The sequence below is a fragment of the Saccopteryx bilineata genome, chromosome 3 (assembly GCF_036850765.1).
Source record: "Saccopteryx bilineata isolate mSacBil1 chromosome 3, mSacBil1_pri_phased_curated, whole genome shotgun sequence".
Taxonomy (NCBI): domain Eukaryota; kingdom Metazoa; phylum Chordata; class Mammalia; order Chiroptera; family Emballonuridae; genus Saccopteryx; species Saccopteryx bilineata.
This window is the reverse complement of record NC_089492.1, coordinates 52,531,828-52,548,620: the sequence shown is the minus strand read 5'-3', so window position 1 is coordinate 52,548,620 and position 16,793 is coordinate 52,531,828. Positions and strand designations below refer to the sequence as shown.

The window sequence follows — 16,793 nt, the reverse complement described above, 5'->3', positions numbered from 1 at the left end:
CATTATTCATTTTAGAGAGGAGAGGGACAGAGAGAGAGAAGCAGGGTAGGAGCTGGAAGCATCAACTCCATATGTGCCTTGACTAGGCAAGCCCAGGGTTTCCAACGGTGACCTCAGCATTTCCAGGTCGAGGCTTTATCCACTGCGCCACCACAGGTCAGGCCTTAGTTAATAATCTTAAGGACATCAACACCCTCACGGATATTCAGAAACAGGAGAGATGCCTTTATTTCATTGCTGATAGTTTTGGTCAACTATTCAACTATATTCAAAGTATGTACTATGTCCAGTATTCTGAGTCAGGAGACAAACAAGATTGGGTCTCAGTCCTTTAAGGAGCTTATAAACGATTTGAATTTTAAAAAGGAAAAGCTTAAAAGGATCAAATCCATATCATAATTACGCTCCTGAGGAAAATGAGGGTTCTGTTTTCCAGTGTAGTCAACTACCACAGAGAGAATTCTTAGATTCCACTGACTTTAAAACCCCGTAATGTTCCATTCTCCAAACCCTCTGCAGTTCAGATCTCGTGAGCCTCCGCAGGTTCCAAACCTTCCTGCTGTCCCGCGAGACCAAGCGCGGAATGAAGCTCGACTCTGCGTGGAGGCGGAGCCGGAGGCAAACGGGCGCCAAAAGTCGGCCTCGCAGCCTGTGGGCTTTTCACGACTGCCTGGCGGGAAACGCTGCCGCAGAGCTTGCTCTTCGCACAACTGACAGCACCCTGTCGGGCACCACGGTTGATCCGCCGTCGATTGGTAGCGCCTGCCCGGAGCGCGCGGAGCTTGATTGGCGCTGCCTGCGGGGGCGGAGCTGCAGACGCCGTGGCGGCAGAGCGCTAGTCTGTGAGCCGGGGCCTAGGCTGGAGCCTGTCGCGTCGGGCTATCGGAGCGTCTGAGCTTGCGTCGTGCTGTCGTCTCTGCCCAAGTTTTGCCCGTTTCCCGGTCCCAAACGGGCTGGGCGTCGGGAAGACGTACCGGAGCCATGGAGGATGAGGTGGTCCGCATTGCCAAGAAGATGGACAAGATGGTGCAGAAGAAGAACGCGGTGAGCGCGGCGGGTGGCGCGGGTCAGGGGGGAGGCCGGGCGGCGAGTGGAGGCCGTGGGGACCCGGCCCCCGGGGCTTCCGCGCCCGTCGACGGCAGCCCTCCTTGCGCGGCCAGCCGGCGTGGACGGCGCCCGCGTCCTGGGGGAGGTGCTGCGGTCCCGCGGCCGCAGGCGTTGGGGCCGGTCCTTGCTACTTGGAAGTCACTGGTTGTTAGTACCGCGTAATAAATGGTGGCATTCTCTCCTTTTATTTTAAACTTACGTGGTAGTAAATCCTCGCTAATTTAGCTTAAGAAAACCTTCACTGTTTAAAGAAATCATCCTGTTTCCTGTGATCGTTGGCTAACAACTAGAAGTAACATCAAAATAGAGGTCAGTGTTTTGCTTTAGGCATCAAGCTTATAAAGTGTAAAATTCCTAGATCTTATTTTTGAGGAAGGCTAAACATTCACTTCATTTTCTCAACTACGTACAAAGTTAATAAAGGCTGAATATGCCAGTGTACTTGGCAAGTTGCCAGATGTTTTTTAAAGAGTGTATGTTAGGTAGTAGTGTGTACAAAAGAGTTAAATGATTAAAGCACATACGTTAACTTTGGTATGCTGGTAGATGGACTTGGACAAGTGTCTTCGCTTGGTATTATCTGACTGGCTCACAGTAAATAGCGCCTGCATTATCCTGTTACTTGTTACTGATATAATGTGTTTATGTGAACATGTTCTCTTGTGGTTCGTTGAGATCTGTCTTGTAGTTCCGCATTTTTGTCTACCTGTGTGTGTCACTTTCAACCGCTTGCTTCAGAGTCGTCTTTTTTCAGCTCAACTTCCACAGTTGTCTTTACCTGAATTTGTTTAACCATGCTCAGCACGTTTCCATTATTAATGTACCTGAAAAAACTTATTCCCCATCTATGATACAAATTCTGTGTCAAACTAATGTGGAGAGCAGGGATGCTCTGATTTGCAGAGCAGATGTGCAAAATTCTTTTGAGACTAACAACATAGCTGTGATTTATCCTTTTTTACTGAATAAGAAATTGAGTCAAAGATAAGTAGTTCACCTACTTAAAGTAAGGATTGTGCAGTTTAGATTAAGCCAGGATCCTGGCTTTCTACTGGACAACATACCAGAGCAGGCAGTAGTGTTTAACATTGAATTCTTAAGACTTCATAGTCTCTTCCTCTTTTCCTTTAACAGGTGCATCACCCTGTATTTAGTTTAGTACTCTGTTAAATCAATATTTGCAATTTGGCCTTTTAAAGTATTTCCTGTTTGTTTTCTGTTCCAGACATTATTTCTGCTTTTGATTTTTCTTTTTGATTTCCCTTTCATTCCCTTCTGGTTGTTTAAAAGGCTGAACATTTCTGTTATTTTGTTTAAACTGAAAAGTGTTTTTCTTTTCCTGGAGGTTCCCAGACTTCCACAGTAGAAGGTCCCAGGGAAAAAGGCTGTTTGTTGGGTAATTTTTTTCTCTGAGGCTGTATCCTTTAATTATCTAACTCATTAGGCTTTGTTGTTGTTTGTTTCCTTTCCTTGAAAATAGGTGTCTCCTAAAAACAGTGATTCCTTAAGTGAGCAAATAGGGAGAAGATCAGGTTGTATTTATCTGCAGTTCTTGTTTGTTTGTTGTTGTTTTTTTTACAGAGAGAGAGAGTCAGAGAGAGGGATAGACAGGAACGGAGAGAGATGAGAAACATCAATCATCAGTTTTTTGTTGCCACACCTTAGTTCATTGATTGCTTTCCCATATGTGCCTTGACCGGAGGTCTTCAGCAGACCAAGTAACCCCTTGCTCGAGCCAGCGACCTTGGGTCCAAGCTAGTGAGCTTTGCTCAAGCCAGATGAGCCCGTGCTCAAGCTGGTGACCTCGGGGTCTTGAACCTGGGTCCTCCGCATCCAAGCTGATGCTCTATCCACTGTGCCAGCGCCTGGTCAGGCTTCAAGTTATACAAGTTTTTTGAGGTCTTTGATAATGAGTCTGGGGGAGAATGAAGATAAATTCTGCAGATACTTCTCAAGTCTCATTTTTCTAATATAAATATTTCAGAATTTACCAGTATGAAAACTTGCCCCCTAAAAGAAAGGTAAAATTGAATAGCTCTTTTACTTTTTTTTTCTTCTGCTTTAAAAAAATTTTTTTTTACAGGAATTAAAATAGGCAAATGAAATAGAAAGGAAAATGGTTGAATGATCACTCCCCCTCTCTCCCAAAACAAGTGTTAATAATTTAACAAAAACAGCCTGACCTGTGGTGGCGCAGTGGATAAAGCGTCGACCTGGAAATGCTGAGGTCGCTGGTTCGAAACCCTGGGCTTGCCTGGTCAAGGCACATATGGGAGTTGATGCTTCCAGCTCCTCCCCCCTTCTCTGTCTATCTCCTCTCTAAAAATGAATAAATAAAAATAATAATAATAATTTAACAAAAACTGTCCTGGGGGTTGTTGGATTATGGTTCTTTGTTTCTTGTGGTTTCCAGCTTTATTCTTTGTGCTATTCTTCTATTATGAAAAAGTAAGTTTTGCTTGAAAAGTAATATGTGGTTGTCCTCTGAACTGACAAGTGTAAGTACTGTTACTGGGTTGTTTTTTTATTGAATTTATTGGGTGACATTGGTTTGGAAAACCATACAGGTTTCAAGTGTACAGCTCAATAAAACATCACACTGCGTTGTGCGCCCATCGCCCCAAGCCAAGTCTCTTTCCATCCCCATTTACACCCCCCTGCCTTGGCCCACCTCCACCTAGCCCCCACCTCCCTTTCCCTCTGTTGTCTGTGTCTGTGTTATGTATTGTTATATATAAATATATATGTTTTTAGTTAATCTTTTCACCTTCTTTTATACAGTCATCCAGCTCCCTCTCCTTTGACAGCTTTCAGTCTATTCCATGTATCCAGGCCTCTGTTTTGTTTTGTTTTGTTCTTCAGTTCATTTTGGTCATTAAATTACACATATAAGTGAGACCATATGTTATTTATCTTTCTCTGACTGGCTAATTTCACTTAGCTTATGCTCTCCATGTCCATTTATGTAGTCGCAAAAGGTAAGATTTCCTTCTTTTTTTATGGCCGTGTAGTCCATTGTATAAATGTACCACAGCTTTTTTTTTTTTTTTTTTGTATTTTTCTGAAGTTGGCAACGAGGAGGCACTCAGACAGACTCTTGCATGCGCCCGACCGGGATCCACCCAGCATGCCCACCAGGGGGCGATGCTCTGCCCATTTGGGCGTTGCTCTGTTGCAACTAGAGCCATTCTAGTGCCTGAGGCAGAGGCCATGGAGCCATCCTCAGCGCCTGGGCCAACTTTGCTCCAATGGAGCCTTGGCTGTGGGAGGGAGAGAGAGAGACAGAGAGGAAGAAGAGGGGGAGGGGTGGAGAAGCAGATGGGCGCTTCTCCTGTGTGCCCTGGCCGGGAATCGAACCCAGGACTCTTGCACGCCAGGCCGATGTTCTACCACTGAGCCAACTGGCCAGGGCCGTACCACAGCTTTTTTATCCGCTCATCTACTGATGGGCACTTGGGCTGTCTCCAGATCTTAGCTATTGTGAATAACTCTGCAATGAACACACAGGTGCATATATTCTTTTGCATTATATATGGGGTTTGGGGGTTTCTTAGAATATATTCCCAGAATTAGAATCACTGGGTCATAAGGCAGTTTCATTTTTAATTTTTTGAGGAAACTCCATACTGTTTTCTTCAGTGTTTGCTTGAGTCTGCATTCCCACCAACAGTGCAGGAGGGTTCCCTTTTCTCCATATCCTTGCTAGCACTTGTTTGTTGATTTATTGAGATGGCCATTCTGGCAGGTCTGAGGTGATACAATTTACATTTCTCTATTGACTAGTGACTGAACATTTTTTTCATACGTCTATTGGTCATCTGTATGTCCTTGTTGGAGAAGTGTCTGTTCAGGTCCTTTGCCCATTTTTAATTGGATTGTTTGTCTGCCTGGTGTTGTGTTGTATAAGTTTTTTATATCAATATGTTTTGGAAATTATCCCTTATCAGATGCATCATTGGTTAATACGTTCCCCAATTCAGTGGTTCCTTTTTTCATTTTGTTGATGGTTTCTTTTGCTATGCAAAAGCTTTTTAGTTTGATGTAGTCCCATTTGTTTATTTTTCCTTTGTTTTTCTTGCCCAAAGAGATATATTGGCAAAAATATTGCTATGAGAGATGTCTGAGGGTCTACTGCCTAGGTTTTTTGCTATTATTTTTATGGTTTTGTGATTTACATTGAAGTCTTTATTTTGAGTTTATTCTTGTGTGTGGTGTAAGTTGGTGGTCTGGTTTCATTTTTTTTACATGTACCTGTCCAGTTTTCTCACCATCATTTATTGAAGAGACTATCTTTACTCCATTGTATTCTCTTGCCTTCTTTGTCAAATATTAACCATAATGGCGTGGGTTTTTTCCTGGGCTCTGTTCCATTGATCTCATGCCTGTTCTTATGCCAGAACCAGACTGTTTTGAGTACAATGGCCTTGTAGTATAACTTGATATCAGGAAGTGTGACACCTCCAACTTTGTTTTTCTTCCTCAAGATTGATGAGGCTATTTGGGATTTTACTTGGTTCTATATAAATTTTTGCAATATTAGAGATCTGTGAAATATGCCATTGGTGTTTTAATAGGAATTGCATTGAATCTATAGATTGCTTTGGGTAGTATGGACATTTTAATGATAATTCTTCTAATCTATGAACATAGTATATGCTTCTATACACATATGTGTGTGTGTGTGTGTGTGTGTGTGTGTGTGTGTATCTTCCTCAGTTTCTTTCTTTAGTATCCTATAATTTTCTGAGTACAGGTGTTTGACCTTCTTGGTTAAATTTACTCCTAGAAGGTATAACTTATTTTTTTTTGTTGCAATAGTAAATGGAATTTTCTTTTTTTAAGATTTTTATTCATTGGGGGGAGGGAGAGTACGCATGTGAACAAGGGGGAGAAGCAGGAAGCATCAACTCTCATTTATGCTTTGACCAGGCAATCCTGGGGTTTTGAACCAGCGACCTCAGCGTTCCAGGTTGATGCTTTATCCACTTCACCACCACAGGCTGTAATTGTTTCTTAATTTCTCTTTCTGACAGTTCATTTATATGTATGTATATAAAAAGGCCACCGATGTCTGAATATTAATTTTGTGTCCTTCTTGTTTGTTGAATTCATTTATCAGGTCTAGTCATTTTTAGGTGGAGTCTTTAGGGTTTTCTATGTACAATATCATGTCAGATATGAATAATGACAGTTTTACTTCTCTTTCAATTTGGATACCTTTTATTTCTTCTTATCTGGGTGTTGTAGCTAGGACTTCGGGTACTTTGTTGAATAAGTGGTGAAAGAGGGCATCTCTGTTTTGTTCTTGATTTTAAGGGAATCACTTGGTTTTTGCCCATTGAATATGATGTTGGCTGTGGGTTTGTCACCTATGGTCTTTATTACATTGAGTTATGTTTCCTCTATTTCAACTATGTTTAAATTATAAATGACTACTGGATTTTATCAAGTGCTTTTCTGCATCTGTTGATATGGTGTGATTTTTATTTTACATTTTATTTATGTGATGTATCATGTTACTGATTTGCAAACATTGTACCAACCTTGCATCCCTGGAATAGATCCCATTTGATTGTGGTATATGATCATTTTTAATGTAGTGTTGGGTCTGATTTGCTAATATTTTGTTGAGGATTTTAGCATCTATATTCATTAGGGATATTGGCCAATAATTTTTTTTCTTTGTAGTATCTTTTATCTGGTTTTGGAATTAGATAATGGCCCCCTTAAAAGAGCATGGAAGTCTTCCCTCCTCTTGATTTTTTGGAATGATTTGAATATTTGGTAAAATCCTCCTGTGAAGACATCTGGTCCAGGACTTCTGTTTGTTGGAGTTTTTGAATACTGCTTCAATTTCATTAGTCATAATTTGTTCAGGTTTTTTGATTCTTCCTGGTTGTTTTGGAATATTTGGTTCTAGGAATTGATCCATTTCACCCAGGTTATCCAATTTGTTGGCATATAGTTGCTTATAGTATTTTCTTACAATCCTTTATATTTCTGTGATGTCTGTTGTTACTTCTCTTTCATTATAGATTTTATTTATTGGTTCCTCTCTTTGTCTTGACAATTCTGGGTAAAGGTTCGTCAATCCTTGTTTATCTTTTCAAAGAACCAGCTCTTGGTTTCATTGATCTTTTGTATTATTTTTGGTCTCTCTTTTTTTTTTTTTTAATTTTATTTTTTTATGGAGACAGAGTCAGAGAGGAACAGGTAGGGACAGACAGGAAGGGAGAGAGATGAGAAGCATCAGCTGTCGTAGCACTTTAGTTGTTCTTTTATTGCTTCTCATACGGGCCTTGACTGGGGGTTCCAGCTGAGCCATTGACCCCTTGCTCAAGCCAGTGACTATAGGATCATATTGATGATCCCATGCTCGAGCCGGATGAACCTGCGCTCAGTCCGTTGATGTTGGGGATTTGAACCTGGTACTTCAGCATCCCAGGTCAACGCTTTATATCCACTGCGCCACCACCAGTCAGACTAATCTCTATGTTCTTTATTTTAGCTCTTTATTATTTTATTCCTTCTACCTACTGTGGGCTTTGTTCTTTTTCTAGTTCTTTTTATGTGTAGGGTTAGATTGTTTGAGATTTTTCTTGCTTTTTGAGGTGGGCTTGTGATGCTATGAACTTGCCTGTCAGGACTATTTTTACTGTGTCCCTTAGATGTTTGGTTTTTTGTTCATTTTCATTTGTTTCCAGGTAATTCATGATTTCTTCCTTGATCTCATTAACCTGTGTGTTGTTTAATAACATGCTATTTAACCTCCATATGTTTGAGTATTTTTCAGTTTTTGTTTTTTTTTAAGATTTTATTTATTGATTTTTGAAGATTGAAGAAAAAGAGAGAGAAAGTGGAGGAGGAGCAGGAAGCATCGTATCATAGTAGTGGCTTCTCCTATGTGACTAGACTGGAGCAAGTGTGGAGTTGAGCTGGTGACCTCAGCATGCCAGGTTAAGGCTCTATCTACTGAGCTATCACAGGTCAGGCATTTTCTGTTTTTCTTTTTCCTTACTTTTTTTTCTTGGAGTTGTTTTCTAGTTTTCATACCATTGTGGTCAGAGAAGATGCTTGATATGATTTCAATCTTGAATTTGTTAAGACTTGCTCTGTGCCCTAACATGTGGTCTTTCTTTGAGAATGTTCCATATTCACAGGAGTACACTGTATTTCTGCTGTTTTGGGATATGTTCTGTAAATATCAATTAAATCCATCCAATTCAGTGTGTCCTTTAAGGCCAGTGTTTCCTTGTTGATTTTCTATTGGGAGATCTATCCATTGATGTCAGTGGGTGTAAAAATCCCCCACTATGACTGTATTGCTGTGATCGCTCCCTTATGTCCAGTAAGATTATCTTAATATATTTAGGTGCTCCTATATTGGGTGCATATATATTTACATGGGTTATAACTTCTTGTTTTTTTAAGATTTTATTGATTTTAGAGAAAAGAGAGAGAGAGAGAGAGAGAGAGAGAGAGAGAAATGCAGGGGCGGAAGAGCAGGAAGCAACAACTCATAGTTGCTTCTCATACGTGTCTTGACAGGACAAGCCCAGGATTTTGAACCAGTGACCTAAGCATTCCAGGTTGACCCTTTATCCACTGTGCCACCACAGGTCAGGCTATATCTTCTTGTTTGATCAAACCTTTTAATATGATGTAGTGACCTTTCTTGTCCTTGTTATGGCCTTTGATTTGAAGTCTATTTTGTCTGATACAAGTATTGCTACCCTAGCTTTTATTTTTTCATTTCTGTTTGCATGGAATGTTTTTTCCATTCCTTCACTTTTAGTCTCTATGTATCTTTTGTTCTGAGGTGGGTCTCTTGCAGACAGCATATATGTGAGTCATATTCTTAATTCATTCAGTTATGCTGTCTTTTGATTGGAGCATTTAATCAATTTACATTTAAGGTTATTATTGATAGGTATTTACTTATTTTGATTTTATTCTTTATACCTATGTTTCTCTCGATTTCTTTTTTTCCCCATTTCTTCTTAAAACAATCCGCTGCCCTTTTTCTTTCTTTTTTTTTCTTTTTAAGTGAGAGGAGGGGAGATAGTGAGACAGACTCCCCACATATGCCCGAGCACGATCCACCTGGTAACCTTTGTCTGGGCCAATGCTCAAATCAACCGAGCTTTTTTTTAGCACCTGAGTCTTATGGGCTGGACCAACCAAGGCATCCTCAGTGCTTGGGGCCATGCGTGAATCAGCTGAATCATTGACTGTGGTAGGGACAGAGGAAGAGAAGGGGAAGACAAAGAGAAGGGAAGAGGGAAGGGGAGAGAAGCAGATGGTTGCTTCTCTCGTGTCCCCTGACCGGGAATTGAACCTGAGATGTCCATATGCTGGGCCAATGCTCTATCCACTGAGCCTTTGGCCAGGGCTGTATTTGTGTGTGTGTGTGTGTGTGTGTGTGTGTGTGACAGAGACAGAAAGAGAGAGAAAGAGGGACAAACAGGCAGGAAAGGAGAGAGATGAGAAACATCAGTTCTTCATTGCAGCTTTTTAGTTGTTCATTGATTGCTTTCTCATGTGCCTTAACCAGGGGGCTATAGCAGAGCAAGTGACCCCTTGCTCAAGCCAGTGACTTTTGGGCTCAAGCCAGTGACCCTGGGGTCATATCTATGATCCCACACTCAAGCCAGCAAACCTGCACTTAAGTTGGTGAGCCCGTGCTGAAGGCAGTGACCTCGTGGTTTCAAACCTGGTCCTCTGCGTCCCAGCCCGACACTCTATCCACTACGCCACTGCCAGGTCAGGCTGGCCAGGGCTGTATTTTTTACTTTTTAAAGAACACACTGTCTCCTTAAACATTCCTAGTTTTTAAAAAATAAGATATAGAAATATGTCAAAGCTTAAATAAATATTGCTTATTTAGTTCACAATATTACTTTCATTTCTTTTAAGAAGATTGTGTCAAATTCATCCTTCTTTTTCTTTTTACTTTTTCATACCTACTGTGGTAATTTTTTGTTTGTTTGTTTGTTTGTATTTTTTTTCTGAAGCTGGAAACGGGGAGAGACAGTCAGACAGACTCCCGCATGCGCCCGACCGGGATCCTCCTGGCACGCCCATCAGGGGGCAATGCTCTGCCCCTCCAGGGCGTCGCTCTGCCGTGACCAGAGCCACTCTAGCGCCTGGGGCAGAGGCCAAGGAGCCATCCCCAGCGCCCAGGCCATCTTTGCTCCAATGGAGCCTTGGCTGCGGGAGAGGAAGAGAGAGACAGAGAGGAAGGAGGGGGGGTGGAGAAGCAAATGGGCGCTTCTCCTATGTGCCCTGGCTGGGAATCGAACCCGGGTCCCCCACACGCCAGGCCGATGCTCTACCACTGAGCCAACCGGTCAGGGCCTGTGGTAATGTTTTTTGCTTACAAAAAGCCTAAATAGTCAAGCAGTATTAATGCTCTTGCAGAGAGAACACTACCCAGATGCCTCTCAACTTTGTTTTTGTTTCTTTTCTGGGTTTTTTTTTTGTGTGTGTGTGTGTGTGACAGAGAGGGACAGGTAGGGACAGACTGGAAGGAGAGAGATGAGAAGCATTAATTCTTCGTTGCAACACCTTAGTTGTTCATTGATTGCTTTGTCATGTGCCTTGATGGGTGTTGGGGGGTGGTGCTCCAGCAGACCAAGTGACCCCTTGCTCAAGTCAGTGACCTTGGGCTCAAGCTGGTTTGCTCAAACCAGTTGAGCCCTAGCTCAAGCGACCTCGGGGTTTTGAACCTGGGTCCTCCGCGTCCCAGTCCGACGCTCTCTCCATTGCGCTGCTGTCTGGTCATGCTTGTTTCTGTTTTAAGACCATTGTTCAGTGAAACTTATTACCCTGGCATCATGAAAGTAAGAAGTCAGAAGAGCTGCTGCATTTCTAATGACTTTGCATTTAATGAAAAATAGAGCTACTCACGTATAGTCACTGAAAATTCATAAGCAGATGTGCTGAAAAGTGACTGAAAGACTTTTACAAAATGGTGTTATGAGAGTTAAGGAAAGATATAATAAAAGGAATAAAAAATATTGAACAGTAGCGATAGAAAGACAACACAAACTCAAATAATCAATGATAAAAATCCAGTATATTAATAGGAAACTAACTCACTTGAATCAGTTGAGCCACTGACTGCGGGAGGGGAAGAGGGAGAGAAGGGGCAGAGGGAGAGGGACAGATGCAAATGGTTGCTTCTCTTGTGTGCCCTGACCAGGAATCGAACCTGGGACGCCCATATGCGGGCCAGTGCTCTATCTACTGAGCCACTAGCCAGAGACAAAACAGTCCCTTTGAGATTCTTTGCAATACTGGTTTAGTGGTAATGAACTCCTTTAGTTTTTTTCTTTTTTGTCTGGGAAGCTCTTTATTTATTTCTCTTTCAATTTTAAATAATAGCCTTGCTGGGTAGAATTTTCTTGGTTGTAGTTTATTGTTTTTAATCACTTTAAATATTGTATTTCTTGCCAGTTCCTTCTGGCATGTTGAAATGTTCCCTTGAAATGTTTCTGTTGAGAAATCAGCTGACAGCCTTCTAGGAACACCTTTGTAGGTAATTAATTGCTTTTCTCTTGCTGCTTTTAAGATTGTCTTTCGTCTTAGGCATTTCAATTATAATGTGTCTTGGTGTGGGCCTCTTTAGCTTCATCTGGATTGGGACTCTGCTTCTTGAATTTGTGTGACTTTTCCTTCATCAAGTTAGGGAAGTCTTCAGCCATTATTTTTTCAAACAGCTTCTCTATTCCATGCTCACTCTCTTTTTCTGGTACCTCTATGATGTGAATGTTATGCTTGATGTTGTCTCAGAGGTCCCACAGACTTTTCTCATTTTTAAAAATTCTCTTTTTTTGATGTTCTGCTTGGTTTCTTCCTGTTATCTTGCCCTGTAAATCTCTATTTGATCCTCTGCTTCATCTAACCTGTTGTTGATTCTTTCTAGTGTATTCATTTCAGACATTGTAGTATGTGTATTCATTTCTGACTGGTTCTTTTTTTATGGTTTCTCTGTCCTTTTTAATGCTTACTAGCTCTTCATTTAAGTTCTCACTGAGATCATCTATTCTCCCCCTAAGGTTCTAGAGCAGGGGTCCCCAAACTTTTTACACAGGGGGGCAGTTCACTGTCCCTCAGACCGTTGGAGGGCCAGACTATAAAAAAAACTGAACAAATCCCTATGCACACTGCACATATCTTATTTTAAAGTAAAAAAACAAAATGGGAACAAATACAATATTTAAAATAAAGAGCAAGTAAAGGCCCTGGCTGGTTGGCTCAGTGGTAGAGCATCGGCCTGGCGTGTGGGGGACCTGGGTTCGATTCCTGGCCAGGGCACACAGGAGAAGCGCCCATTTGCTTCTCCACCCCCACCCCCTCCTTCCTCTCTGTCTCTCTCTTCCCCTCCCGCAGCCAAGGCTCCTTTGGAGCAAAGATGGCCCGGGCACTGGGGATGGCTCCTTGGCCTCTGCCCCAGGCGCTAGAGTGGTTCTGGTCGCGGCAGAGCGACGCCCCCTGGTGGACAGAGCATCGCCCCTGGTGGGCGTGCTGGGTGGAGGAGTCTGTCTGACTGCCTCTCCCCATTTCCAGCTTCAGAAAAATACAAAAAAAAAAAAAACAAGTAAATTTAATCAACAAACTGACCAGTATTTCAATGGGAACTATGCTCCTTTCACTGACCACCAATGAAAGAGGTACCCCTTCCAGAAGTGCGGCGGGGGCCAGATAAATGGCCTCAGGAGGCTGAATGTGGCCCGCCGACCGTAGTTTGGGGACCCCTGTTCTAGAGCATCCTTATAACCATTGCCTTGGTTGCTTTCGTTTACATTTTTTTCTGGGGACTTCTTTTGTGCTTTGTTTTGGGGGCATGTTTTTTTGTCCCACTATTTTGTCTCTGTGTATTAGAGAGATCTGCTGTGACCCTCAGGCTTGTTACAGTTTTATGATGAAGGTATCTTGTTGGGCTCAGAGGCACAGTCTTGTAGATCACCTAAGTTTTGTGCTCCAGGAAATGTTGTTGTTTTTTTTAAATTTATTTTTTACAGAGAGAGGGGGTCAGAGAGAGGGATAGACAGGGACAGACAGACAGGAATGGAGAGAGATGAGAAGCATCAATCATTAGTTTTTCGTTGCGTGTTGCAACACCTTAGTTGTTCATTGATTGCTTTCTCATATGTGCCTTGACCGTGGGCCTTCAGCAGACCGAGTAACCCTTTGCTCGAGCCAGCAACCTTGGGTTCAAGCTGGTGGGCTTTTGCTCAAACCAGATGAGCCCGCGCTCAAGCTGGCTACCTTGGGGTCTCGAACCTGGGTCCTCTGCATCCCAGTCCGATGGTCTATCCACTGCGCCACTGCCTAGTTAGGCCAGGAAATGTTTCTTGTTGATTTTGTATCCTTTTCTGTTGTAGTTGAGTCTTGAATTATTTTGGCCCTTTTCTGAGAGGAGTTAACCCTTCAGGCTGACTGAATATAAGACTAAAACCTCAATCACCATGTATAAGATTCTGTTCAGGGGCTGCCCTCTGGGGTGGAGTGGTTCCCAACAGGGTCTGCCAGGATATATCCCTTTGGGTGTGTTGCTGTGTGCTAGTTGGGTCGAATTCTGGTGTGGTTTAAAGCCCACCACTGGTTGTATTGGTTCTGTATCCACTTGGGTGGGGTTTAAGTACAGGTCAATGGCAGACATCATGTGTAACTGACCTTGGGCTACCTGTCTGGAGCTACCGTGCTGTTAACTGTTTGTGCGTGAGTCTACTGGGCCTTGATTTGCATGCAACCTGCTGATCTGTGTACAAGGGTCAGCTTTCTCCAGCTTAGAGCGGGGGGCAAACCTGTGAAAGGGGTGAGAATCCCTGAAGTACACTTATAACTGTCAGCTGTTCTGCCTCCCCCTGATGTTACTTGGTCTTTCTCCAGAGCCTTTCAAAGAAAAACTGGAGAGTGGGCCAGACCGGCTATGAACCACAGACCTTTCCACAGGTTGCAAGCTCGGTGCACAGGGTAACTGGAGTCAAGACGACAGGGCTAGTGGGGTCTCTTGCTTGGGGATCATGCAGTCAGGCACTCAAAGAGGGGAAAGTGGCCCTTACTCCAGAGCCAAAATAGTCTCTGCCAGAGACTTCAGTTCTGGTTTCCCCAGGAGAAGTATGTCTCAGGTTCAGGCTGGGTGCAGCCAGCCATCCCCTCTGCAGAGCAAGCTCAGCCGGGCAGAGCCACTGGGCCAGGAGGCCAGATCAAAAAACTCTCCCATTGGGGGTGTTGCCAGCCCAGCCTGTGGGGGTAGCAGGCACTTTGTCATGGTCCCAGACAGTAGCCTCTGAGAAACTCACATTCTGAATGTCCCAGCTCTGAACAGCTTTCCTTGACCCCTGTGGAAATGATGTCAGCTGGGTGGGGTCTCTGGGACTTAGAAGGGCATATCCAGTTTCCCGTTGGGGGTAGTATCCACAAGCCTGTTGAAGGGGGTGGGCACTTCCTTTACCTTTTCTTGGGTAGCTTGGACTGAGCTCACAGGGAAGATAGGAGTACCCCATCCCCACCCCCCGCCTCCCAAGGTTTAGCCACACAGCCCAGCATCCACCTGTTTGATTCCTGGAAAAAAACTTCCCTGGGAGACATGCTCCAAAAGTCCCGGCTTTGCGTGGTAGTCTGATCTCTCTCCATGACTGAACTCAGCGGGATGGAGCTGGCCAGATGGTTCAGTAGGTGCGGTAGAGGCACCTGTGGTGTGCTCAAGGTAGGGAGACTAGTACCCTTCTAAAGCCGTTCAGTCCGGTCATTGTCTGAATCTCTGCCTAGAACCTCCCCAGAAAGAAAGCACCCTAAAAAGCCACTTCTCGGTACCACTGGCAGACCCATCTGCAGGACCTGAACAGAGTTGAGTACTCTAGTCAGTAGTCATGGGACTGGGCAGTGCCCTCCCCAGGCTGGTGCTATAATAATAGGAGTGCTTATTCCTGGGAAGGTGGCGTCTGGGTCTCCAGCAGATTCTCTTCTCTCTTGGGTGTAATGAATCCACACTGAGTTTCACCACCAGATGCTGTGTCGGGTTCTCTTCTTGTCTCTTGCTCTGGGTTGAGACCCCATGCTCCTGTTGAGGGAAGAGTTTTGCAGCTGGGGTATTCCTCTGGTTTCTCAGCAGCTGCACTCAGGTGAGGGTGTCAGCCCTTTCTCCACCTTTGCCCTTATAAGTCTCTGGCTTCTTCTGTAAATCCTTGGTTATAATGTTTCAGTTCACCTAGCCTTCAGTTGGTTATTCAGGTTGATTGCTCTATAATTTAGCTGTAAATCTGGTTTGGGGCTGGGAGTACATAAGTTTATCTTCCATCTACTCTGCAGCCATCTTGGAATCCCACTGGATATTTTAGTAACACCATATGTATCACACTTAAGTAATAATAATAAAAACAGCTATAATTTATTCAGCTATTATTCTGAATCAGTCATTCTGTTAAGTACTTACATAATGCTGGTGGTTGAAGCCAGGCAGGTTTGCACTGAAGTTGGACAGATAGTAGAGGAACCATGGAGCTGGAAAGCATCTGTTCATACCTGTTTATTGGAGGATTGCAGAGACAGGTGAGTGAATAAACAAAGGAAAACCAGTTTTTGCAGTGGAGGGCAAGGGATCAGGAAAACTGCCCCTCACTGTGGTGGCTGAGGGAATCACACCTCTCATAGTGGGAGAGCATCCGTAGCTTTTCACAAAGACAGAGACCTGCTTTCTGCCACGTGCTTCTGCACTAATTGTGCAAAATGCGTGCAGCCTAACACATGTTTTTCCCACAACTTATCTACCTTATTTATTCCTCATACAGTTTTGCAAGATAACTGGTATCCCCATTCTAAAAATAAGGAAACTAAATATTCAGAGAGAGTGAATTGTCTTCAGCCAAATAGCTAGATAGTGGCCAAATGAAAATGTGAATTTAAATCTATTTTGCTCCAAAGCCAGTACTACTGTTAAGCTTCAGTGCCTCTCTAAGAAGACCCTTGCACCTATTTTTGTAGCTTGTGTGGTGTCAACAAGCTGTTGCCACCAATTCAGTGCCAAGAGGAGTCCCCAATTTGGGGTGCTGTGAAGGGAGAAACTTTGAGTGAAACAGCTCAATTAACAAGTTTGCAAACCCCAGAAATGCAGTCTTCAGTAGAAACTGAAAATGTGCTCCTGGGAGACAAAGGGGAGGCTCTCTTATATGGAGAGAAGTGTCTGCTCCCCGATCCTAATTCCATGCAAATAAGGACTCCGACAATGTTCTGTTTGGTAATTATGGAGCTGCTCTGATTGGTCAGTATATATGCAAATGAGGATAGCAGCTCTAGTTGGATGGGGAAAGTCTCAGACCCATTGGTTGAAATAAGTATAATACCAGGAGCTTCTTTATTAAGAAGCTCAGATAGCAGGAGTAAAATGCAGGAAGCTTGTCAGGTCAGTCTACGGCTTTCCCTGAGATACAGAGTGCAGTGAGAAGCCTCTGTAAACAATGACTACTAGACTGGTTTGGAGTTAGGGCCCAGTTAACCACAAGGAGTCCTTTCCTACAGTTGTATTTCTTGCAGTTGACAGTGGATACAATTTAGTGAATATAAGACCAGAAAGTGAGGGTATTTAGTGATCTGGGGAAGACAAGTTTCCCTAAATACCTAATCAATATCCTGGCATCTTCCTACCCAGAGCAGTTGCTCCATGGGAATACTTGATCTTA

At 43.3% G+C, this 16,793-nt stretch overlaps 1 protein-coding gene across 1 annotated transcript in view; it reads left to right on the top strand.

Moving 5' to 3' along the window:
• The first annotated feature begins 824 nt into the window (after positions 1–824).
• TCEA1 (transcription elongation factor A1) overlaps positions 825–16,793 on the top strand; it is a 76,316-nt gene continuing 60,347 nt past the window's right edge. The window contains exon 1 of the mRNA XM_066266128.1: positions 825–1,044. Within this exon, the coding sequence (XP_066122225.1) occupies positions 982–1,044 (63 nt within the window). The 5' untranslated portion in view covers positions 825–981. The remainder of the gene's footprint in view (positions 1,045–16,793) is intronic.